Genomic DNA, 26549 nt, shown 5'->3' with positions numbered 1-26549 from the left:
ACTTCCAGCACTATGTTGAATAGGAGTGGAGATAGTGGGCAACCTTGTCTGGTTCCTGCATAGTATATTTTTTTCCATCTTTTTACTTTTAACTTATCTTTATATTTAAAGTGGGTTTTCTTTAGTCAGCATGTAATTAGAACTTAATTTTAATGCAATTTGCCAATCTCTGTGTTTAGATCATTTGTTGATATGGTTGAATTAAAATATATTACCTTTTCTATTTGCTCCATCTCTTTTTTGTTTCTACTTCTTTTTGTGATTCCTTTGAATTAACTAAGTATTTTTATGATTTTTTCTTATCTCTATTATTAACTTATAATTTATACCTCCTTTAAAATTTTTTATTTACCCTATAGTTTATAATATATCTTTAATTTATCATAGTCTACCTTCAAATATTATATTGCTTCATGTGTAGAGACCTTACAACTATGTACTTACAATTCCTATCTTCCAATTTTTGTGCTATGTTATCACACATTCCTTTTACATATGCTATAAAAACCACAATAATTTGTCACTATATTTGCTTTAGACAGTCAATTACCTCTAGGGCAAATAAAAATAAGAAAAAATATCTTTCATATGTCACTTCAACCATTTCTTAAGATTTTCATTTCATTTTGTAGATAAAAGTTTCTTTCTGGTATCATAGTCCTTTTGCCTGAAGAACTTCCTTTAACATTTCTTACAGTGCAGTTCTGCTGGTAATGAATTACATTAGTTTTGTTCTCTTTTAAAAATCTTTATTTCTCCTTCACTTTTGAAATGGAGATGTGGAGTATAATTTCTCATCCCTTGAGTGTTGGCAAGACATAATTACTTGGTTCTAACAAATAAAATCACGTGAAAGTTACAATGTGTATCTTGAGAGGACTAGGTCCTAAAAGGTATTGTGCCTTATATCTTTTTGGCTTTCTCCAGAGTGGGTGACAGAACACCAAGCAAAGCCATTCCTGAATTTCTGACCCACAGAAACTATGCGATAACAAATGTTCATTGTTTTAAGCTACTGAGGTAAGTTGTTACACAGCAATATGTAACTATTGAGGTTCTCCAAGCTTCTTGGACTGTAGTTTTATGTCCTGAATTATTTTTTGAAATTCCTGTCATATCTCTTGAAATATCTCTTTGCCCCATTCTCTCTCAATTCTCCTTTTAGAATGCCAATTATATGTATCTCAGACTGTATAACCTTGTCCTATAATGCTTAGATGCTCTATCTGCAGTTTTTAATACTTGCCAAATCAGCCTCATGCTCACCTTAAGACACCAATCCCATCACAATAGCACTCCCTTCTCTGAGGGAATCCATAGGGCTGATTCCTCTAATTGCCTAAATTTTAATTCTAAACTCTTCCTTTTGTTCCCCCAGCCCTAGAGGGGTTAGCTTCTTCCTGATATGTTATTGTTTCCTGTTACCCTCTTCCATATTTTATTGTTTTCTTATTGCCTTTTCAATTAATTAATATCTTATCCTAATTAACCATATTTATATTAACTTTTCTCTATTCAAATAACAGGTAAGGTTTCTGTTTCCTGACTAAACCTTGAATGATACAGAAATTGGTACAAGGAGTATCAGTAAGTAAACCCTCAAAGAATGGGAGTTTGAAATTGGTTTAGTCATGTCCTTGGGCTTGACCACACTGCTAAGCTCCTTGCTAACAGGAAGTAGAATGTTGTGATCCATTGCAAGAAAAGTATATACAAGTTGTTGGAGTAGTTTAGCAAAGGAGAAAATAAGCTCTTTAAAAAAAATTTTTTTTATGAGGAAAGATATGAGGAAAGACTTCCCAGAAAAGATTTTCTAACGGGAGTTTGAAGATGGAAAAGGAGTTTCCCAAGCAGACGAGAGGCAGAAGGCATAAACAAAAGCATGGAGGCAAGACATGGTAAAGTTTTGAAGAAATAAAAGCAGTTTCAGAAGCATTAAGCACCAGTTTCAGAAGCATTAAGCACCAGACATTAAGCACCAGAAAATAAGGCTGGAAATTTAGGTAAAGGCCAGATCATGAGAAGAGCCTTAAATGTCATTCCAAGGAACTTAGACTTATGCAACAGGTGATAGGAAGCCAGATATGACAAATACCATTATTTTTTCCTTTTCTCCATTAGGAAAAATCTGTATTATCATACATGCAACAAACATCATTTGAGCACATATAATACCTCAAGCATTCTGCTGAGCACTGTATTATTTAATAGAGTTGTGCCATTAAAGTTCATCATAAAAACATTTTTTGTTAATAAGGTAGATAGCCTAGATTTTATTTATAGCTTCTATCCTCCCAGTTGATTCTTCGCATAAGCTTGTAGGACAGTATTTCTAACTCTGTTGCTAATGCCAACACAAACACTTTGAATCATTTCTGCCAGGCAGCAGATTTTTCAGCAACCCACTTCATAAACTGTAATTAGTTTTCTATAAAGGGCAAATTATTTTCTTTATTCTTTTTCTAAATTTCGTAGCTTTTATTATATTTTTGTTATACATACATACGTACATACAATATCTATAAATTTCTATTTGGTGTTAGCCCAAAGGAATCCACATCTTTTCAGCCTACAAACTCTTCTATTTAGAATGGAATTTTCTACTATAAAAGAAGAAAATGAGAAAAATTTCCAAAATGAAGGTAATAGGCATCAGGAAGGAATAAGAATGGTTCTTAGAAGAAATAATGCACAAAAGAGTTAACAAATTCTAAGTATTACAAATTTAGTATCCCTTATCCAAAATGCTTAGGAGCAGAAGTGTTTCACATTTTTTTTTTTTTTTTTTTTTTTTTGGTTTTGGAATATTTGCTTATACTCAATATCTTGGGGATGGTACCCAATGCTAAACAAGAAATTTACTTATGTTTCATATAAATCTTATACAAACAGATTAAAGATAATTTTATATAATATTTTCAATAATTTGTACATGGAACAAAGTTTTGGCTGTCTTTGACTGTCACACATCATGTGAGGTCAGGTGTGTAATTTTCCCCTAGTGGTGTTGGTGCTCAAAATGCTTTGGAATTTGGAGCATTTTAGATTTCACATTTTCAGAGTAGGGATATTCAACCTATACCTAAGTAAGGAACACTAAGATTGAAAGTCTGGATATTGAATCACAGAATTACATAGAGAACTGATATACAAATCAAATGGCCATCAGTTAATTCTATATTAGGGGTTCAAGGGAACAAGTAAAACTTGAAATTTCAAAATCAGTGATGGCAAAGAAAAGAATGAGCAGTACCTTTCTAAAGACAGTATTCTTTTAATGTACAAAGCATATTCCCAAATGTGTTGCATACCAGTATCCTGGATATTTGAAAAAAATACTTCATATGCCCGATGAAAACAAATGATCTGAAATTGATTGCTAATTTGGCACAGAACAAAAACTTCTAGTTACCCCATTACAATGATTCCCCAATAACAAGAGAACAAGGGGCAAAGAAAATATGCTAACATTGCAAAGAATCATGAATTTAGGTTAGATAGGGGGATGAGTGGCTTGAATGGGATTGGATGTTGGGAAGTCTTTTTCTGTCTCTAGACATAGGCTGGACTATCAGTTATATGTCCTGCTGCTAACAAGGGAACAGGTAAGATTTCTCAAGATCCTGTCAAGCCTCCTGATCCCACTACGTCTTTGGAAATGAAAACCTAATTAAGAGACTCCCTAGGGACAGGTCAAAGGAGTTCTTTTATCCCTACTGTCCTTCTCCCAGTTCCTTGATGCCTTATTACTCTAAAACTAAAGAATACGCATTGCGTGAGTTTCCACCTCTGCTTCCTCTAATGTAAATGCATTAGACCATTAGAATTAAGAGTTTAAATGCCTCATCCTTACCTCTAAACAGATAATGTATATATTTAAAGTATTTTGGAATAGAGCTTAACACTAAAAATTCTTCCTAAACTATGTTTTCATTGGATAACTTTTTTTTAAATGTTAGAGTCTGATTAAAAGATTACAAAGTCCTTCAAACATCTTTATAATAAAGCTACAGGGTAAATAATACTTTACCAAATTTCAGTTCAATTTTATGTCCTTCTCCTAATTTCAAAGATTGTGGTTGCATGGTATTACTTCTTTGGGTTAAATTCCTGTTGGAATCATATTGAGTGTTTCACTTCTTTGAAACAATTTTCGCGATGAGCATCTCTACAGTTATCACCCAGATAATAGCAATTGATTCACGTTTTAAAATTTGACATAATTATTTTACAGATTTAAGATCGTTAATGTCATTCCCTTTATAGTAAAATGAGGCATAATGGAGCACTTTTATTGTTCTTTTACATCCTGCCCTCCCCCGCTTGAAAAATTCGTAGCGTTGATTTATATGCATTTTAAACAACCTTGAAGGGATTAAAACGTCCTAATTATGACAATTCTGTGTGAGTTTCCCAGTGTTTAGAAACACGCTCCATCCCTGACCAGCAATCTTTCTCCAGACCCACTACACACTACCACGTTAAAATTTCAATTTTTAGGGCTCAAACTCTAACATTTAATTATAAGTTTCTTCTTACCAACACTCATAAGCAACATCTATGAGTCAACTTCATGACGCTAACCCTTAACACATCACGACTTCAATCAAATCGCCCAACGGCATCCAGCATAGCGCTCCTCAGCAATTACCCGTTCCAGAATCTCGGCGCAATATGTAGTTGCAACTGATTGGTGTACGTGCTTGTCAGTCACATAGAGAGGGTGGGGCCTTAATGCCCAGTCTAAATGAGACGCTGTTTTTTTACGTCATCGCTGAGCGACGAAAGCAGGAGAGGGAGGGGGTGGGGTTGTGAGCGAACCTTGGTGGTGGTGGTGGTGGTGGAGCGGCCTGTGAAGGTATCATGGCTGCTACCACCGAGCTTAGTCGCCCAAGCAGCGGTGACAGGAGCCTGGAGCGAAGCTGCAGCCCCAGCGTCTCCCGAGAGGTACTCTGCGAAGTCTTTCGCTCCCTGCACGCCCTACCTGGAAAGGTGAGAGGTGGCCTGAGGGACTGAAAGCAGGGTAACCATCCGGCCCCTCCCCCCTTTTTTTCCTTTAGCAAAGGCGGGGGTCAGCCAAGGCCTGCCAGAGTGTGGGATGCTGCCCGGGGACAAACCCGGGCCCTGCCGCCTGCGGCCGGAGAGGAGGAGGACAGCCGTGAAGGCGTAGTTCAGTACGGGTTGCAGACTAGATTACCTCGCAAGTGTTCTCCCCAGGAGGAAGTGAGGATGATCTAAAGTGAAAACCCGGCTTCGCGAGGAGCGGGCTTGAAGACAATACGAAAAGGTTCACTGAGGCTTTAGGAGGCGCCTGGAGCTTAGCGTCCTTTTTCCTCCAGCTTATTATAGGAATTGGTCGGTCAGTGCGGCCTGAGATTTTTGGAAAAGCGCGCTGTAGGCATTTTTTTTTTTTTTTTTTTAGGGTGACTTGCTCTTATGAGTCACTTAGTTTTGTTTATTTCTTTTCTCCTTCTGGCCGTTATGTGCATCTATTAACCCTTACAGACGGGAAGGAAAGTAAAAGGAATTCATTTAAAATAGCATAAAGTTGGATGAGTTATCCCGGTTGATGCTGTTTGCATTAGAACTGTCGTTTAATTGTTTAACTGTTAACTATTTAACTGGCTGAAAAATCGTTTTTGCAGAAATGTCATAGTAAAACTGGGTTTAAAAAAACTGGCTCGTTACACTCTATTCGATCAAGTTAGTATTTCGTTTCATGATGTAAAATTAAAAGCAAATTTTAAATGAGAAACAACTTAAAAGTGTGTTTGTTAAACTGCTTTTTAAAAGAAACTATTTTCTTTTATATCTTATGGACCATTTTCTAGCTATAAAAGTTTGTTTTGGTGCTAGTACTTGTGCATGTAGGAGACAAAGCAGGCATTTATGTCAAAGATAATGGTAAATTCCTATGAAAATGGAGCGTTTGTGAAAATCATTTTTAAAAGCCTTAAGTGGATTAAGAATCAATCTTTTAAAAAGTTATTTCGGTATTCTAAAAACTCTTAGCATGTTTCTTGTGACTTACAAAGAACAGTACTGCAAGTTAAACATTCAGTTTTGTGTAATGAAGCAATTATTAATAGAACCTCCTAAAAGATCCAACTTTTCAACTCAATTTTTTGCCAAGGACTTACTAAAAAAAATTTTGTTTTAAGACTTGGGGACTTCTGTTGTTAACATTTCAATCTTAAGATTCAAGGCCTTTAAATGGTTTAAAAGTTAGAGAACTTTTTATGACAACATTGGAGCATTAAATTTTATTCATATTCTGATGTCAAGACAAAAAAAGTTTATACTCACCTGTTACAGAAGTTATTTTTCAGTGATGGAATATTTTTAAAAATTAATATTGAGCAATGATTTAAACATTTCTTTTGAAATATTTTGTATACTGAGTTTTTCAAGCTCATTTAAAAATTTTAAACATTCAGGTATTCTAAAGGTACAAGTAGAAGAGTGATTAAAATTTACTTAAGTCACCTGTAAAAAATGTTTAGGGTGTTTGGTGAGTTTACTGAGACACAGTGAAGGGACCTTCCATATTACACAAATGTCAAAAATAAGATTGTCTCATCAATTAAATGCTTATCATTTTGATAATACTTTTTTTGAGAAATACTAAGAATGAAAGCCAGAGTACCATACTTACAATTGTAATATGGTCCCCAGAAGAATGAGTATTTCTTTTTGCACAAAGTTTAAAGGATTTTTAAAATTTATGTTGTAAAATGCTTAAGTTCATCTTGCCTCATCCTCAGTATCATTGTATTATTAGCTCTCCTCAGGAGGACACATAAAATTGAGTGCTTAAAAGCATTTTCCACTTCAGCTCACAAAATTTATTAATTTTAACCTTTTTTACTTGCCTCTGGATGGCCCATTTTACCAAGCTAAGGAATTATTTATTTTTAGCTTTGGTTTTTGTATTAATTTAAATAAAGTTTTTACTGAAAATGCATATTTAAATAGTCTATATTAAAAACAGACTAATAGAGATTTTTGAGTGGATTATTTACTATGCCACGTTCTATAGAAGGAAAATGCATAGAATTAATATTACTAATAGGGAATCTGTGGAATGAATTGGGAAAGTTTTAAAATTAATTTGTGACATTATTATATGGTTTTCTTAAAAGACCAGGTATTCTTAATTGCACTTGTAATTAGTAGTTCTGTTGAAATGAGAATGTGATTCAAACATTAAAACTTATTTTCTATTATTTTCTCTAGAAAATGTGATACTTTGATTTGGTTGAGGATTTGTCTGCTTTATCCCCAAACCATCCATATTCATAAATTTGCTATAATTGACTATAGATCTCATTGAGAATTATAAAATTATAATAATGGATTACTTCCATATGTAATATATGTTGACTAACAAAATCTTTATAGACATTAAAGTAATATAAATTAAGGTTAATGCATTAATCTTAATATAAAATCTTAATTAAATATAAAGTTATCTTTGCCAGTACGGCCAACATAGGATTTCATATTTCTTTACACTTGTCCAATATAGACTTTAAATACTTCTCGTCTCATGTTCAAAGGGTGGTAAATTTTTGCCACATAGTATTAATTCAATATATTGCTTTTTTATAGGTAACTTTGGATCCTTTGATCCTTGTATAGTCATTCATCTTTTTTATTATAATTACAACTCATAAATCTGTATTTGAACTCATGTAACACTTTATTTTGTAGAAAACATGACTAATTTTTAATAAATTATTTCTGAAAAAAATGTAGTTAACTTGAGTCTATGGAGTATATCCTTATGCTATGCTATAAACACATGTCCCTAGAAAAGTTTATGGTAGTTCAATTTTATTCACTCAAAAAACTGCAGATGGAGGCTCTCACTCTAAAATTTTCACTGATTTGATATTAATTTTATATTCAGGTGCTTGGTAGTTTTCTGGGTATGATTTTATTCTATCATATCGCCAACTGATAAAAAATTTTGATATAATGAGCCCTTACATCTTATTAGGAAATAGTATTTAGCAAAAGATCTGGACATTCCATTCAGTTTCTGGCAATTTTTTTCACTATTGTGGAGAAGTCTTTTTTTATTTGAAGTAGGTAAACATGTTGCCATTTATCACTACTTTATATGTATGGATAATCTTGATTTTTAAATTATTTTAAAAATTGATTAAAGTTGAAAACAATAAAAATGTGATTTGGAGGACATCAGAATAATTATATATTTCTGATATGTATTTGTGCATATATTTAACAAAGAGACATGTGCATATCAGAACTTTTGTAAAACAGTTGTGCTTCTGCTGGTTAATGCTCTGAGCTAGAAATAGTAGGAATCTGAATAAGGCAAGCCTATTTTGGAACCCATCCAAAGGTTTTTAGATATTGAAGTGTCAAGAGAGCCTTCATATTTTCATCTTTCATGAATGGCATCTCTTCTAAAATGGCCCCATTACACAGACCCATGAATAGAATCAGAGTGAGATGTCATTTTGCCTTTGTTTTTAATGAAAATATGTACCTTCCTTGGCCTTTTAAAATGGTAATGGGTACAGCATTTTAATCTATCATTAAAAACTTGATAACTTTGAGCAAAATAGACATATTACTCTATAGAAATCTTATTTTTGTGACAATCCCATATGTACAGCTTAATCTTGTAATTTTTGTGATGTTACTGGTTTGTCCCTTTGAAGCTTAGCCTCAGAGATGATGTGGTGAAAATTACAATCGATTGGAACAAGCTCCAGAGCCTCTCAGCATTCCAGCCTGCATTGCTCTTTAGTGCACTTGAGCAACACATTTTATATTTACAGGTAAATTTCTTGTTAGAAATGTTAACTCAATATTGAAAATAGAAATTAATTGTGGTTAACTTTGCTGGAGTATTTGTCATTTCTATCTTAACAGTGTATTAATAGTGATACTAATAAAAGGTTACTTATATCCAAATTGGATCTAAATCTGTTAATTTCAGTAGTGATCAGGACAGTTATGGCAATATAGCCCAATAGGCCGATGTGGGTATGAGATTGAACAAATACAACTCTATTCAATTCTAAACTTGCACTGAAAATTCAATACAGTTCCATCTATGGTGGGTTATAATTAAGCAATAAGACACGGCAGGTGTGTGTCATGCTATGATAATGATTCCATGCCTTGGGTGAGTTTGGAGGCTCATGGAGTGCTTTCAGTGGTTCAAGAAGTGGCATTATCCCAGCATGACACATCCTGGAGTGTCTATTGCAATTAAACAGTTTCAGCATAGTTTTTAAAAAGAAAGTAATTTCTGTGACATTACTGTCTCATCTTAGTAGCCAGTCACTATTTTATCTTTTCTTTTTCTTAGTAGTTGAAAATAATTCATTCTTTATATATATCTGTATTGCATTGTTATGTATAAAGTATTATTATATCTTTTAATATTTCAGTTCAATAACTGAACAGTATTATGACCTTGCTGGTTTCTAATTGAACATCTCTGCAATTATAATTGGTGTAAGTTTGCAGTTTATCTCTAATCAAAGTGTAAAATGTGAAGTGTCCAGAAGATAAATGGAAGAACTGTTTGGATTGGTCAGTTTACTGTGATTAACATAAGGTTTCAGAAGAGTATTTGGTATAGGAAACAATGGAAGCAAAATTGTAGGTATGAAAAACTAATTGGAACATTGATGAGTGTTAGTATGTGGGAAAATTTAACTCTGTGTTTCATGTTAAAAGTAATAGTTAACCCGGTTTTTAAAGGGCAGAGCATTGAGCTATAGAACTCAAATGCGGCCTAATTATTGGGGGGAGGGCATTAATGGGTAATATAACTTATACAAAAGGGTATTTTCCCCCCTCTAGTATAGTGATAGGTGACATTTATCTCTTTTCAGCTATGGATCTTGGTAGGGTTTTTTCCTTGTCCGTTTTCTTTTTTAAAATTTAATTTCATGACCCAAGAAGGTATTTTGTCATGTCAGGAAAAGTCTGAGTGTTCACTCAGCATAACACCTATATATTTCATGTCTATGCTTTCTCATTCACATTGGCCAACTGCAGTTTCAAGTGGAGAATCTCCAGTGATATAGTGATAATGCAGGGCTTTGCTGAGTGAGAGCACTGGCTCTCGTGTTAAGGAGGAAAAATACTAAGCCTTAGTGTTCTGAGGAGGCATTTGAATGACATGTTAATTAAGTGGCATTGGTGCCAGAGGCTGAAGGCTTTGATTTGGCACAAAATAAAAGATGAGTGACAGAATGATTCCCTCAAAGAAAATTTTAAATTTCCTCAGGTTTTCTTTCTTTTTTTTTTAAAATAAATTTATAGCAAATGATAATGGTCACAATAACAGAGAACAGTAAACACTTATATGTGCTTAGATTTATGTATTGTATCAACTTTTATATTTAATAGTTGATATTAAATATTTCATTTACTTAGCAGAAATTTATGTAAATATATTAAATGTGTAATTAATTTTGGTTAGTGTGAACCCCAGCAGATGGAATTGTGTTCTTCTCAGCCTTTTTTAGCAAAACTTCAGCCTCTGATTAAAGAGGAGAATACAACTGCTTGTGAAGACATAGGAAAAACAGACATGGGGAACAAAAATGAAACAAACGCCAAATTTTCCATTGGTGACCAGGAAGAAAAGCACAAAGATTGTGATTTAGGAGATGTGAAAAAGACACAGATCCATTTTGATCCAGAAGTAGTTCAAATAAAGGCCGGAAAAGCAGAAGTAAGAAGTTTTTGGGGGGATTGGGGAGTGGGAGGGTATTACTTTTTTAAAAATCTCATTATGTTTACATTGTTAAAACATACTTATTGTTTGTAGATTGACAGACGAATATCTGCATTTATTGAAAGAAAGCAAGCTGAAATCAATGAAAACAACGTCAGGGAATTTTGCAATGTTATTGATTGTAATCAAGGTAACTACCTAGAAGTTAATTTTCATAGCATTTTAAGTGCAATTTTTACAGTTGCTCTAATTTTTTATTTATTTTTTAAAATGAGTAACATTAAAACAATTTATTTCACAGTTTTAATTAGTAAGGCAGTGGAATTTCCTTCTGCTTAATAATAGACTGTATTGTAAAACTAGTTTTCATTTTGGTTACACAGAAATCAAATAAATGCTTTTACAAAAAGGCTAATGTTCACCACAAGTGAAAGATTACTTTAAAGTTCCTTTAGGAAATGAAGGTGAAGTGTGGGTGACAGAGTTGTTCAGTCTCACTAGTTAAAGGAACTGAGCTGTTGTATAAATTTCAAGCCTGTAAATGTACTTGTGAAATTAAGGTTAATATATAAATAAACTTAGAAGAGTTAATATTCCTCCAGAGGGAGCAGTTTTCTCACTACTCTTGAGCTATTTGAAATGTTTTATGTCACGATACAACCAATTTGTCATGAAGACCATGGCGTCTTAAGCTTTTTTCCTTTCTCATAGTGCATACATTCGCTGTTTTTCATCAGATTCTCCTTTCCCTCTCCACTTGATGCTATAGTAAGTTTACAGATCTGCAGGTATGCTGCGGAATACAAAATGTTGCAAAACACTGCCGTAGATCATACTCAGGCATCATAGTAATAATCAGAACAAGTAGTTCTTAGAAAATATTATAGAGAAGAGTTCATAATTGGAATGAACATTTTTCTTGTTGCCTCTAATATCTCATGGCTAATTATCATGAACACAGAATTGTCAGATGAACCTAGAAGTGACTTGTATCACACTGGCACACTGATTCTCTTAATAATGAAATAACAAAGGCTCAGGTTGAGTCCTAAGTTCAGGTGAGTGCTACTATTAACATTATACGTGTGTATCTTTGAATTTGGTATATTTTCCTGTTAAGCTTTTCAGAACCAGTGCAACAGAGGCAAAATCTCAGGTACTATAATCCAACTGTAAGCAACCCATGAGAAAGGGTTTGTTGAGGGAGCAAGCACATGTGTCACTAATGTTATTCCTCTGTTCTCCTTGCTAACTCTATTATTATAAACCACCAGGGGATAGAAATTGACAAGAATTGAAATGCTCAGCAGGATTCCTTGGCCCATTCAATCCCTTGCTGGCTCAAAACAGTGCTAGCAAGAATTGCTGTGGAGAGTGACTAGCACTCATACATTCACTATCTTCACACCATGCTGAATTTCTCACTGATGGGTCAGTTAATCTATATGTTTGGAATATATCTCCGGAATGGATGATAGCTTCTTTTTTTAACCCCTAGCCCCAAGAAATGGTAGAAAGAGAATGGAGAAGTGATGTCTCTTTAAGCATATTTTGAGGTATCTCTAGAAAAACAAGAAAAAGATGACTCTCTGTTAGTCAAAGATAAGTGGATATAGAATTTTATTCACACTAATTAACTTATCAGCAGACCTATTAAGGAAATTTAGACTGAAAAAAATGTAAATGTATTTTAATGTGTTAGTGTTTTTCTTTTAATACCTATCAATGTGACCTAAATGTAAAGAGTGGACTTTTTAAAAATCAAATTCCATAGGAAAAAAAATAATTTTCTTTCAGTATCTCACTTTCCTTCCAATTTTTATAAAATAATCAAGGGAATTTTGCAGGAAATTTATTGCCAATGCATGGTTTTACTAATGTTATTTTAAACATTAGTATGTTATTATTACTATTGTATACCATGTTATGTTTCTACATAACATTATATGTATAAAATTAGTAGTGTATGTTAACATCTTTCCAGTTTTCTTCCTTTGTAATTTATTTCTTTGTATCTAATTTGAAAGACATTATACTTTTAGTTTGGAAAAAAATAGGAACAAATTTTTACAACATATCTTTCCTAAAATTGCATTTTTTGAAAGTGCTAGGATAAGAAGTAGATGACTTTTGTGATTAGGGGTTTTTAAAATAAGCACTGGAAATCTAGGTAGAGTGGAAAGGTATGTATGTATACTTCAGATTTCAAGGTCTTCTTTGTGTGGAGCTCTGAAATACAAAGGGTGTTTAATGTGTAATTAATCCTGTTTATTGGGTGTTCACTAATTTGGTCAGTAATTATCAAAAATGCTGGGTTTTTAAAAAAATATATTTTAGTAAAAATGATGAATTCTATTTCTACAATGAAGTAGAATTAAGATACTCTATAATATATAAATTATTTTCTCCAAAGGCCCAAATGGTTTTAGAGATACTGGTTTTGATTAAAAATTATGTTTAATTATGCCACTTAATGTTAATGGCTTTTCTGTATGTAAATATGAACATCAGATAAGAATGTTAGATATTGGGATACATTTTAGATGGTAAAGAAGGTCACTAGATTCTGTCCTGTGTGATGGTGATTTAATGATTATTTAAAATTTTCTTATGAATAATATGTAATATGGATTATTGGAAGTTTATCTAAATCTCATACATTTGAAATGAAGAATACATTTAAACTTATTTTCATCTAAATTCTCCTTAGAAAATAGTTGTGCAAGAACTGATGCTGTTTTTACCCCTTACCCTGGATTTAAAAGTCACGTAAAGGGTAAGTAACCATCACGTAATACCTGAGTCACTGACAGCTTATTCTAAATTATTAGCAAAATGGAATAGAAATAGCTTTCCCATCTAAATTTTGTTTATTTTAAAACAAAAAATCTTTTATTCTTCATATTTGGGTTTGTGGTTAGATGATCTTTATGAAAAGATTATAAAATACTATTAGGGAGAGAGAATTTTTGATTTTTGAAATATAATTTACATAGGCTGAAAGCTTCTTGATTTAGTTTCTAGAGTTGTGAATACATACGGACCACAGACTAGACCTGAAGGAATTCAAGGGTCAGGTCATAAACCTAATAGCATGCTTCGAGATTGTGGTAATCAGGCTGTAGAAGAACGACTGCAAAATATTGAGGCTCACTTGCGATTACAGACAGGTAAGCAAAGTGCCAGGTGGTATTGCACAATTTGCAAATGGTTAAAAAATTCCAATTCATTTAGTCACCAAATTTTTATTGAGCTCCTATCATGTATAAAGCATTGTTTGAGTTAATCCAAAAATAAATTGTTCCTCTCAAGGAATGTACGGTTCTTGTCTATGCTCTTCCTTCTCTCACACTTCTTGCCACTTTCTAAAATTGAGAGAGTCTTAGTAGAATGTGTACAGGTTCGAAATAGATCTAGATAGCCTAAGTTTATTGAAGTCACAGCTGAAAACTAATGTAGTCTTTGCCTATCACCAATTTCATAGCTTACCATGACCACTTCTCATTCTTATCACCCACTGTGCTAGGTACAAACTGTTGATAAATGTCCTAGTCTTCAAGGATCTCTCAGTGAGGATAAGCACATAAATAAATAAATGCCATAGGGAAAGCGAACTAACATTTATTGAACTACAGTAAGTGCCAGTCACCCGGAAAATGTTACGTATGTGTCAGATCACTAAATACTGAACAGTACCCTTTTGAGGTATTGGTGCTGTTATTATATCATTGTACAGATAAAGGAATTGAAGTTGAAAGAGCTCAAGCAAAATGCCCAAGATAGTAAGGGACAACTGGAAATCAAATCCAGATGTTAACTGGCCGCAGAGCCTGAGTCTATCTCTCTGTTTAGTCACCATGTCCTTTTGATTCTACCTTCTCAGTATCTCTCAAATCTGCCCACTTCTGTCTATCTCCATGGCTACTACTATAGTTGAAGCCACTAAGATCTGTGCCTTGGACTGATGGAAGGATGGTAACTGGTCTGCTCGCCATTAGACTTCCTCCTTTAGATCAGTGTCTAACCCTGTGGCCAAATTGCATTTTCTAAAGCTGAAATCTGATCTTGTTTCTCCCCAGCTAAATATTCGGAGATTGGGATCAGAGGAGGTTGTAATTTTAAATAGTGTGGTCCACACCTGTAGTTCAGCCACATCTCTGGGCTTCCCATCTCCTGCTTATTTTGGTGCCCTGAGGTCTTTGTACTCATGCTCTTCCTTCCATATATGCTTTTCCTTCCTGATCCCAGACCAGTGTAGGTTCCCCTTTTATATAGTCTCAGTACTTGGTACTCCCTGCCCTCCTTTAAAACAGTTATGGTTTTGCTTAATTTCTGTCTCCCCTGCGAGATAGTAAGGTCTGTGAGAGTGGAACTCTGTCATATTCATTACTTTGTACCTAGTATAGCACCTGGCTCAAAGAAAGTGCTCAAATGTTTATTGAATGAATAATTGCTCATTTCACCTTTTTAGATATGTGTACAGTACAGTGGGATGCAAAGTTAGTGTTAACATTCTCTCAGGGGAGGTCAAGCGAATGGCATCCCTGATGAGGTAACTTTCGAACACTTGAAAGATTAGTAGGAATTTTCCTGGAGCAAAGCAAAAGAGAGAACAGCAGGAGCAAAACATTTCATAAAGAAGGACCAGTATTTGCAAAAAGGACAGAGACGCAAAATATGATTCAGAGAATTTCAATATCTAGTCCAGCCTAGAGTATTTGCTGGATGGAGGTAGAAGATAAGAAAATGAGTAAGCCTTTGAGGGTAATAGGACATTAGCATTAAGAACTAATCCTCTCCAGAAGTAGATGGATTTAAAATGCAACTATATAAAAAATTGACTGGTTAAGTCTCTAAAAGTATCAATTAGTTAATTTTTGGAAAAATATCTGTTGAATGTTTACTACGTGCCAAGCACTATTTTAGGCACAAGGAATATTGATATGTAGTTATGTTCTCTGGCTCCGATGACTTTATAAACTAGATGGGAGAAATTAATGGTAAAGTAGAATTGTAAAGGGGCAGTGAAGAAGGGAATGGTGGGCACATGGAGCCTCTGTGTGAAGACGTTCAGACTTGGACCTGAACCAGCTCAGAAAGGTACAGGGGTAAAGCAGAGGACATTGTAGGTAATAAAGGGAGCAGCAAGAACAAAGTCAAATGAACAAGTTACTCATTTTACCTTATTCAACAGATCTATCAAGGTCCTAAGATAAACACATTCTCAAAAAAAAAAAAAAAAAAAGATATTTCTAGAGTTTTAAATTTAGGTGATACAAAAATTTACACATATTATTTAAGACCTGGAGTTGGCAGGAGTAAATAAGTCTTAGCAATATAGAGGTAGAGGGAACCGCAGTTGCTAAAGCTGATGGGGTGCTTAGCCTAAAAAGTAATCAAGTGGCTAGAACTATATGGGTATGGGGAGAATGTCCAAATTGTGTGGGGCCTTGTAGGACATTGTAAGGGCTTTGGTTTTTAATCTGAGGAAATGGGTAAGGTATTGGAAAGGTTTGAGCAGAAAAGCGGTGTGATTCTGACTTACATTTTAAATCACTGGCTGCTGTGTTGAGAATACACTCTATGGAAGCAAGGCAGAAACAGGGAGAGATGGTGGTAGCCTGGACCAGAACGGTCACACTGTGGAGGTGGTAAGAAGTGGAAGGATTCTGAATATAATCATAAACTTGAAATTTGAGTGAACTTAATTTACTGTCCCCTTCTCTAGAAAATTTATTAATTTAGAATTACAGTGAAGCCCCTTTTAATACTCTTCTAGGTCAAAGGAGAAAATATGGCATATAGGGAGAAATATAAATTGAGGAAAACGATGATACGACATTGCAGTAATGGAATTGAATTGTCATTTGTCACTGTGTATTTCACTTCTCTCTTGTAACTATCAAAGCCTATCAGAAATACAAATTGTTCTGTATGGAAACTATTCAATATCTTATAAAATGAATTTAACATAAAGTTTCTAGCAATATAGGAAGCATAAATGGGGTCTGGAGAGAGGGGATGTAGTATATGTCCCATAATGTATAATATGAAAATATGAGCTAAGGAATTCATTTTATTTTACTTTTTATTTTCTTAAGTTTAAATATTTCCCATTCACTTGCCTAAGTGTCTTTGCATGGTGTTTTAAAAATAAAAATTGTAAGAAAAAAGAATTATTCAATAGTATCTCAGAAATTTTTTCATGTATTTAGGTGGTCCCGTGCCAAGAGACATTTATCAAAGAATTAAAAAACTTGAGGATAAAATCCTTGAATTGGAAGGTATCTCTCCTGAATATTTTCAATCTGTGGTGAGTATAAGTATCTCTTAAAAAGAAATAAAAATGTTTTATTTTAGGATTCTTTATGATTTAACAGTTCACTCATTGATCTATATGCAAAAAACACTTTTAATAATTCAAAGGTGAATGAACACAGTCCTGTGTAGGGGCATTTCTAGTCCTTTAAGAATTCTGATTCTGAATATTTTTATACAATACCCAAATTCTCAAACATAGGCCATTTTCATGGTGTAATGAATCAGCTTGGATAGTGGTTGAGCCTGTCATTCTCTACTTGCCATCTTGTAAAACAAAGGCTTCCTCTGGGATCTTGCTCTGACAGTTATCCCTTCTGTCTCTTTAATCCCCCTTTCCCCACAGACCCCTTCGCTCAAATATACACTGTTATGTTTCCCTGTACTAAACACACACACATCTCAGGCTGCCACCCTGTCTTTTTCTTTATCATAACCACCATACTTTTTGAAAGACTAGTCTATATTTATCTAATTCCTTAATTCTAGCATTCATTCATTCATTTATTCCTACCCCTTTTTCTAAGAAAATTAAGAAACAGTGTTATGCTGGTAAGTATCTTCTTTGGCACGTCAGCATTTTTCAGAAAATAATCCTGAGCTCTTGTGTTATTTTCCTTAGTCTTCTAAGGTGATTATCTATAACCTACCTTTTCTGAGTTGTTTTGTTTTTTAAGGAGTGCCATATTAAAACTAAAAGATTATACTTAAACTCTTGTTTCTGAAAAATTATGTAAAATAACTCATTTTAGCATGGATCATATAAGTCCCTGGTGAAAATATATTTAAAATTCATTTTAGGTGTAGGAGCAATCTTTCTGAAGTTATAGATTAGATATTAGAGTGAGGTACAGAAAACAAGTATTTCTAGAGGCAGAAGTCAGGTCACATAACAAAAGGGGGCAACCAGTCCTAAATGACAAAAATTTGGAGAAAGTTTTAATGATTTACTGCTCTCAAATGTAAAAATGAGATTTATAAAAATACTAAGGGCTGAAGCAAGGATTAAATGAGTCAGTGCTGATCAGACACTTAGCACACTGCCCAGCATGTGGTAAAAACCTCAGTAAATGTTAGCATTTATTTAGTTTTAGAAACCATCTATGAAATGGCTATATAAACATGGATAAGTCAATCTATTCCTCTGGTCTTCAGATGTCTAATTTTAGGAAATTTGATTATACTACATAATTACAAAGATTTTTTTCACTTTAGGATTATTCTTTGAATGTATCTCCTTAGAAAACTTCATAAAGACTTTATGACTTTTTCTAAAGCAATCTACCATAAGTTTTTCCCATTCAAGCTGCCTTCATTAAGTAATCCATAGAAAGGTTATTTTTCCAGTTCGGTTTCATACCTTACTAATACAGTTGTTACTAACAGAACTGATCTTGCAAGAGACTATGGGTAGTATCAGTGCCTCCAGTGAGACCTTGCTCTGTCATTTATCTCTTCTAATTCTGATGTAGAAAAACTTAACATACAGAGTTTGTTAACAAAGGAACAAGCCCTTCACATCATAATCTTTTTGTTTTGTTTTGATCTGTTGTTCTTAGGATACAGTGTTTGGTTAAAGAGAGAGGCAGCCAAATTGTAGAGGACCTAAAATGCTGTGCCCATAAGTTTAAAATCTCTTTTCCAGACAGAGGCAGGGGAAATATGTAGAAGGCATTTGAGCAGAAAAGTGACTTGTGAGGGAAATATTTAGAAAGATTGTTCTAATGCAGTGTGGGATAAATGAAAAGGGAGAAACTAAGGATCAGGAGATAGTATTATACTAGCTAGATGTGAAGTAAGATCCTAAAATAGGGACTTGAGTGAGAATAGAAGAGATTAATGCAAGCAGGAAAAAAAAGTTGACAAATACTGACCACTGGATGTAGAAAGAGGCATAGAGCAAGGATCAGTCCAGTTTCTGGTTGGAAAAATGATACCATCATTGATAGAAATAAGGAAATCTAAAGGGGGAAATATTTTTATGGGAAATGTAAATTTGAAGTCATAGGAGGATATGAAGATATAAATATCAGGTAAGCTTTTTGAGATACAGTACCTACACTTGAGACAATTGGGAGAGTCTGTTTAGAGATGATAGTTAAAACGTTAATGGCTAATACTGAGACTCTCAGAGGCCTGAAGTCAGAAGCTTGGTGACTGCCTAACTTCAGAAGTGGGAAGCATTATAAATGTAAACAGGAATGGCCTGGCTGTGTTAGGCATTCAGAAAAGGGTGCATAATGGCAACCTGTGATAAAACTGTGCTTTTTAAAAATATTAGCAAGTCTGTTAAAAACAATATATCTTTGATTAGAAGGACCACTTCTGAATTAGTGTTGGAAGTGACATATCCAAATTAATAGTGAGCTACACAGGAGCACAAAACACTGGGAAGGTTCAAACATTCAGACTGATTCTGTCTTCCAGGCCTATGAACATATATGGCACAAATCCTAAGTTAGGAAAGACGATTTTATACTCAACCCTTCTATAACAGAATGAATGAGCCATCTCTAGGAGCTACATTGCTCATTTGAAATAGAGCTAGCTCTAGGATTGTCCTTGCACATGGGAGGAGTTGAGCATATACTCTGCAGAGGCCATGGCATGTTATTCATCTCTCTCACAATCCTCATGCTGGGAGTATGTGCATGGTTATTACATAATTTTACATATTTATCCCTCAGTAGTATACAGAAGAGACTACATATGTAGCACAGTCCTCTAGCTTCTAAAGTTAGAAAGTAAGAGAAAGTTGAGCCCATTCAATTTATTAAGGATTAAATTTTTGGTGTAACTTCTGAACTCTTAAAAGATTTTAAATTGAAATTTGTTGATCCAGATTCACATGTAGAAGAATTCTAAACATGGGGCAGCTTCTTACAGTTGCATAGAGATTATCATGGATAACACTGAAGCATATGAACATATGAAAAGGGGAACATTAATGGAAAAAGATGTACATTGTATTAGTAAAACAAAATCAGATTATGTAAAGTTCTTTTCATTTTATAAAATAGACATAAAACTCCAAAATAAGGTGTAATGTATATAAAACAGGAATCACGACAAGGGTTAATATTGTTGTACCTTTTAATGTAATAGTTCTAAAGACCTTTACCCTTAACATTAAACATGGAAAGATTGTAATATGGTTAATATTTTCAAAAGTTTAAGAGCATGGCTTAACAGACTATTTAAAAGATATGATCTTTACGAGTATTTCTAAAGAATTACTGATTTTAAATTATGACACTTGAAAACAGTAAGTATAACATGCTTTACAAGGATATTTCTGTGGCACTTTGTTCATTTTATAGTACTGATCACATATATTTGCACATCTCTTCTTCACACTATATTTTGAACCTCTTAAGTAAGGGTGTAAGAGACATCAAGTAGATGTGCGAATGAATGGATAGGATTTGGCTTGTAGTTAATTGCTGGACTTTGAAGGTATATTGTCTGTTCCAAAGTACCTAGTGGGCATAATTTTTAGTCTGTAATGGTAACTCCTGGTTGTAAAGGGAAGTTATCGGGAGCAGAATGCTGAAGGCCAAGTCATCATCATGTGCACAGGCCATGTGTGTGTGAAAGTGCGTGGTGAGCCTGAAGCATGAGTGAACAGCTGGAAAATTAGATTGTAAACACATTTTGGTAAACCTTGAAGGTCACACTACCCAGTTTTCACTTCCAGAGTCAATGGAGCACAATTAAGTTTTTGAGAAAGAGAGAAACCTGTAATTTAGGTTTCTTTCTGGTGGCATTATAAAGTCTGAGTTGAAGAGAAATTGGAGTCAAGGAAACTATTAATAGGTTAGAAAACATGTCATTATCCAAGCCAGAGAGAAATGAAGGTCTGAATCAGGGCACTGGGTCTAGAAGGGAACAAGCATTTAAGACATAGCACATGTAGAATCAATTGCCTTTTACAACTGATGAGAAAGAAGGAAGGAAGTTGGTCATGGAAGAGGCCTGCTTAGCCTTGAGTTTCCTTATAGCACTGGTTGCCTAGATGTATATGTATAATATCTTTGCATTAGGACACAGGCATTATAAACATAGCTATAAATTAGTCTTGCTCCATATAGTGATGTTTTGGTCAACAGTGGACCACATATGCTACAGTGGTCCCATAAGATTATAATATGGTATTTTTACTATATCTTTTCTTGGTTAGATATGTTTGGATACACAAATACTTAACCCTTATGTTCCAGTTGTGTACAATATTTAGTCCAATAACATGCTGTACAGGTTTGTAGCCTATAATAGGCTATACCGCAGAGCCTAGGTGTGTGGTAGGCTGTGCCATCTAGGTTTGTGTAAGTACACCCTATTGTTTGCACGATGATGAAATCACCTAATGATGCATTTCTCAGAGTGTATTTCCATCTTTAAGTGATATGTGGCTGTACCTGCTAAGGTAATGTGCTAGGAGAGAAGAGATAATTTTGAATTATTTCTGTCTAACTTTCTTTATTTAGTGTGCTGTGCTCTCAAATATTTTCTCTCAGCCACCAAAATTTGTTAAAATTCCCACCTTTTATACAGCTGCCCCTTGACTTGCATTATGGTTACATCTGATAAACCCACTGTAAGTTGAAAATATTGTAAGTCAAAAATGCATTTAATACACCTAACCTACCAAACATCATAACTTAGCCTAGGCTGCCTTAAAAGTGTTCAGAACACTTACATTAGCCTACAGTTGGGCAAAATCGTCTGACAGCACAGTACTGTAGAGTATCGGTTGTTTATCTTCATGACTGTGTAGCTGACTGGGAGCTGTGGCAGCTGCCACTGGCCAGCATTGCACTAGAGTATTATAGTGCGTATCACAAGCCCAGGAAAAAGATCAAAATTCAAAGTACAATTTCTACTGACTACCTATCACTTTGCCACCATCATAAATTCAAAAAGTCAAATCATCTTAAGTTAGGAACTGTCTGTACTGAGATTTCCTTATACCTAAAACAAATTTTAAAGCTAGTCTAGTTTATCCATAATAGATGTGGTGTTCCTAAGTGTTACCCTTGTCAAAATATTTTGCTAAGACCTAAAATAAGCCCCAAAGACCACATTTTACTATATTTTTAAGTTATTGAGCCACTGATGTCCTTATTCTTCTGATTCTGATAGTTTTCACTTTGATTTCATAATACAGTAATAATCTGATTGCTTAATGACATAGAAAAACTATCAATATCCTACAGGTTAAACTGTTAGGAGAACAAGGGGAAGCATATTTTCATACGTTTATAAAAAGCTACTACCTCTTGGGAAGTTAGAAGACTGAGCAGTGGCCAAATTAAACATGAAGTCCTTACCTGCTCACAGGCCCCACCACAGGTGTCCAGCTCAGTTTGTCAAAGAAAGGAGAGGCTATGTATCTGAGCTCTATTATGCCAGATTTAATAATTCTAAAACTTAATGATTTCTAATTTATTATAACTACTGCTGAGAGGTATATCTAGATGTTCTCTGAATCAACTTCGGCCACAAAGGAAAATGTGAGTTTTAACCTTCTCTTCTAAATCTCAGTGGTCAGAAATGTTCGTGAGAAAATTTTGCCCCTACATTTACAGTTTCTTTGTCAGATATACTGATTTACTAATTTGCCATTCAAAAGCTTGTGGTGTGGTAAACTAAGAACAAAGTCTAGAAAGAATTTAATAGATCAAAGTTAAAAGGTTCAGTAATGTGTCAGTGAGAATGTTGTCAGATTGAGCTATAAGAAATTTGAACTGAAACTGGCTTAAAGCAGTATGGAAATTATCTTATAAAATAGGAAGTCCACTGGTAACATAATCTTCAGAGTTAATTGATTCAGTGGCTAAACTGGGAATGTCAGAGAATTGGGTTCTTTCCCCTCTCAGCTCTGCTCGGGGTTGACTTCTTCCCCAGGCAGATGGCAAGAGGGCTACAGGTCTTTCAGGTGTCTTATCCAGATACAAGTGTCCAGGGAAACGCTTTTTTGAGGACTTTCTCTCAAAAGAGGTAAGGAAGCTTTTTCCAGAAGCTCTCCTCTTAATCTCCAGGAGACTTTTCCTTATGTATTGGCCAGAATTGGACACATGCCCATTTCAGTCATTAACAAGATGATTGGGTGGGATCACCATTCCCTTGAGTCACACGGAGAAGCAGCGGATAGATAGCTGCTTGCGTAGACCACACAGTGTCTGTTATAGTCAGTCAGGGGGTGGGGTGCCGCCTTCACCCCTTGGCCTGGCCTGGTATACCAAATTCCATTTTCCTCTGCTGTTGTTTCACTTGTTCAACGTCCTGGGATGGAAAGGTTATAAAAAAGCACACTAAGAAGAAAATCCCCAGAACACCTCTTTACACAATCACTTAGGCTCATTAGAAGCTGGCAATTAGTGGGAAAGTTTGTATTGCCAGGGATGAGCGTGTTGCCGCAATAGTACTACTGTTTTTTTTAACGTCATCATCTTGGGAGGGTAACTTCCAGATATAAAGAAGGTAGATGTTGGTTGCAGATAATGCTTGATCAGTTGGTGGGCTTTATTTTTGTCAGGGTTCTCAAAGGCTCTATGTATTTTGTACAGTATTCTATAAAAGAAAATTGATGCTTAAATTTTTTAAACATTGATTACTTACTTTTTTTTTTTTTTTTTTTTACTTTTAATCTAGAACTTTTCTGGAAAAAGAAGAAAAGTTCAACCACCTCAAGTAAGTTAAGTTACTTCATTTTCACTTTGGCTTCTGAAATAGTTTGATTAGTTTTATACCTTTCTTAATAAATAAGTTTCTACTATGGTTGCTTTTAGCTCATTCCCTGGTAAGATTTAAGATGGGAAAAAAGGACAGTATAAACTAATATACTTGAATTGGAGAAATAATTTTAAAGGCATGGAATTACTCAGGTGGGATAAACAAATATAAAAATCTTTATCCCCCTTTTTCATAGGACAGTAGAAAAATGTACTAGTTACAAAATGCTTAAAAATAGTAAGTACTCAAGTGACTTCAGTCTCCTCCCCCTTCTCCCCTTTTGTGGACACTACTAATAGCAGCATCTAAAGAAAAAAAGGGTGTTTGGCAGAGGTTGACTTTAGCCCATCCCTGTCCAAAGTACTATTTTATTAATTAGTTGAGTCTTAAATATTAAATAGTAAGGTTTTGCTTGCCTTAAAGGTGGTAAAGTAAATTTAAATTTGGGGGAAACTTTAAAAAAAAGTTTTGGCTTATTTTTTAAAAGTAACATTAATTATTATAAAATTTTGAATAAATTTTTGAGAGCAGCCATTTTTTCCAAGAGAAGTAGTTGATTGCAGTTGATCACTCAAAAGAGACTTTCTAGGTATATTAAGCATCTATGCTAATCCTAAAGTTTATTTAATTTTTTACTATTTAAAATCCTAGTTAGGTTTTTAAAAAAGTTTTCACTATTCTTTCAAAGTAAAAAAGGTTCAGGAAAGCTTAGTCATTAGGAAAGAGAAAGAAAGAAATATTTAAGCCTGGTTATTTTATGCCTTTAAATTTGATATAGTTTACTTTTATTCTCATGAGGAAAAAATTTATCATGCTTTTGAATATTTTAAATATTTATAGTTCATTTAGCACTTTATCTGCATTAAGATACTTAAGAATCTTATTCAGCAATTTATGTTCGTATTGTTTACAGCAGAACTATTCACTGGCTGAACTTGATGAGAAAATTAGTGCCCTCAAACAAGCCCTCCTCAGAAAATCAAGAGAAGCAGACTCCATGGCAACTCACCACATTCCATGAAAAACTCTCATCCTTGTCATTTTACTTTTTTATATAAATGTGTGTAACTTACACTGTAATTAATTAAACGGATATCTATTTATCAGTGTAGACTTCTCTGTGAAGTCAGGGTTTATTTTCACATGACTCTGACTTGCAGAAAGTAATCTTCAGATATTCTGGTGAGTTTTGGAATAATGAATGCAGTGAAAGTAGTATTGTTGGAATTTATTCCCTTCTGTTTTAAAGGAGGTATTTGGAAATTGAAATACAGATTCATCTTTTTCCTTTTGTGGACCACAGAAAGGAAGATTTATTTTGATAGTGATATTTAAAAGGACTTTATATTTATAATATTAGTGTTAACCAGTTTATTAGTTTAAAGCAGTACTTTGCATATAATAGGTATTAAACAGAAATTTATTGACTGAAATGAATTTTAAGTGCACGTGTAAATTTTTGATTTTTCAGATGTCAGTGTTAATGTAAATAAACAATAAATCCTACTTCTTTATTGGCTCTGTTGCTTAACTTTCTTTGTACCTTAATTTTCTAGTCTGTGAAATGGGAATGATAATAATAGAACCTGCTTCATTAATTGTTATGAATAATAGGTGAGGTCCTGCATGTTTGAAACTGTCCCAAGGGAATTGCTCAGTAAATGTTACCTATTATTGTAAAACCAGGTCTGTCTTTGGACAGCACTTAAGATGTTGTTACAAAGAAATTATAGTGCTTTCCCTTGAGAGCCTCACTTTTACAATACCCCAGTTACGTCAGGCAGTACATATATGGCCATAATTGCAAATTAAACATTTAAAAGATGCAGCTACAGTTGGGTCAAAAGTCTTTCATGGAAGAGCCGCTTAGGTCAAGAATTGTTTGGTTGCAAGAGTCAGAAATCTACCTAAAATAGCTTGTAAGAAAAGAGCTGTTAAAATGAATCAGAAATCAGTAACTTACTTTTAGGAAGCATAGCGAAACATCGTAGGATCTAGAAAGTCACCAGCAATTACTCTCTAGATGTCTCTGGCTGCCCCTCTGTTTCTATCTATCTAGTTCTGTCTCTGTCCCCTATTCCTTGTTTTCTGTTCTCCCTCTGTCTCTCTTTTCCTTGTTATTTTTCTCCTATACATAATCATCTAGGCATTTACTCTTATTCTTTCTGTGGACTGGTTTCCCAGAAGGACTCATTTCTGCTTCCCCACCTGGGGTGTCAGGTTAGTCCTGTCTCTATAGCCTCAGCCTCTTCATGCTTTTGAGCTGCTATGGTGCAAACTCTGAACCCAACTCTGGAACTTCACAACTCGTGACTGCTGCTTACCTCAGTCTCTTAGTTCAGATCCTTCAGAGATTAAATCTGACTCCATGTTGTCAGGCAGCACAATCAGCTGTGGTGAGGATGATGGGGCAGAACCTCTTCACAGGAATATACAGTATACACACAACCTTGTACAACCCTTTGTGGCAGCCTTAAAATTGTGGTCACCTGGTAAAAAGTGCAGGCTTTGGAACCATTCCCAAGAAGATGCAGGCTAGGTTGATTTCTACTAATGTCTTACCACTACATTTCATCTCTGCAGAGCAAACTTGCCCTTTAAGATATTCTAGCCTATCATGATCCAGTATTATAGGTACAGCTACAAATGCCCGCTCCCCAGTCTCCACTGGTCCATGTGATCACCACGCTGCCAGAATGACATCCTCCAGGTTTAATAACACATTTTACTACCAGCACACTAGCAATACAGTAGGAACAGCAAT

General features: G+C 34.5%; 1 protein-coding gene across 3 annotated transcripts; it reads left to right on the top strand.

The window, feature by feature from the left end:
• Nucleotides 1-4811: 4811 nt before the first annotated feature.
• Nucleotides 4812-25294, top strand: MBIP (MAP3K12 binding inhibitory protein 1). 3 transcript variants are annotated; one of them, XM_069464291.1, is made up of 9 exons: nt 4812-4992; nt 8694-8813; nt 10511-10729; nt 10826-10922; nt 13443-13508; nt 13750-13902; nt 16948-17045; nt 23705-23743; nt 24702-25294. In XM_069464291.1, the coding sequence occupies exons 1-9, from the start codon at nt 4864-4866 to the stop codon at nt 24804-24806; spliced, it is 1026 nt and encodes a 341-aa protein (XP_069320392.1). In that variant the 5' UTR covers nt 4812-4863; the 3' UTR covers nt 24807-25294. The 3 variants fall into 3 exon arrangements, with proteins under 3 accessions (XP_069320392.1, XP_069320387.1, XP_069320398.1); XM_069464286.1 differs by having other exon boundaries at nt 24699-25294; XM_069464297.1 differs by lacking the exon at nt 16948-17045 and having other exon boundaries at nt 24699-25294.
• The last annotated feature ends 1255 nt before the right edge of the window (nt 25295-26549 follow it).

The sequence above is a fragment of the Eulemur rufifrons genome, chromosome 2 (genome assembly GCF_041146395.1).
Source record: "Eulemur rufifrons isolate Redbay chromosome 2, OSU_ERuf_1, whole genome shotgun sequence".
Classification (NCBI taxonomy): Eukaryota; Metazoa; Chordata; class Mammalia; order Primates; family Lemuridae; genus Eulemur; species Eulemur rufifrons.
This window is presented reverse-complemented; position numbering and strand designations above follow the sequence as displayed.

Coding starts and splice junctions, on each gene's coding strand:
- MBIP (XM_069464286.1), top strand. CDS start 4,864: ATGGCTGCTACCACCGAGCTTAGTCGCCCAAGCAGCGGTGACAGGAGC. Junction 4,993..8,693: donor TGCACGCCCTACCTGGAAAG/GTGAGAGGTGGC, acceptor GTCCCTTTGAAG/CTTAGCCTCAGAGATGATGT. Junction 13,509..13,749: donor ATTTAAAAGTCACGTAAAGG/GTAAGTAACCAT, acceptor TTCTTGATTTAG/TTTCTAGAGTTGTGAATACA.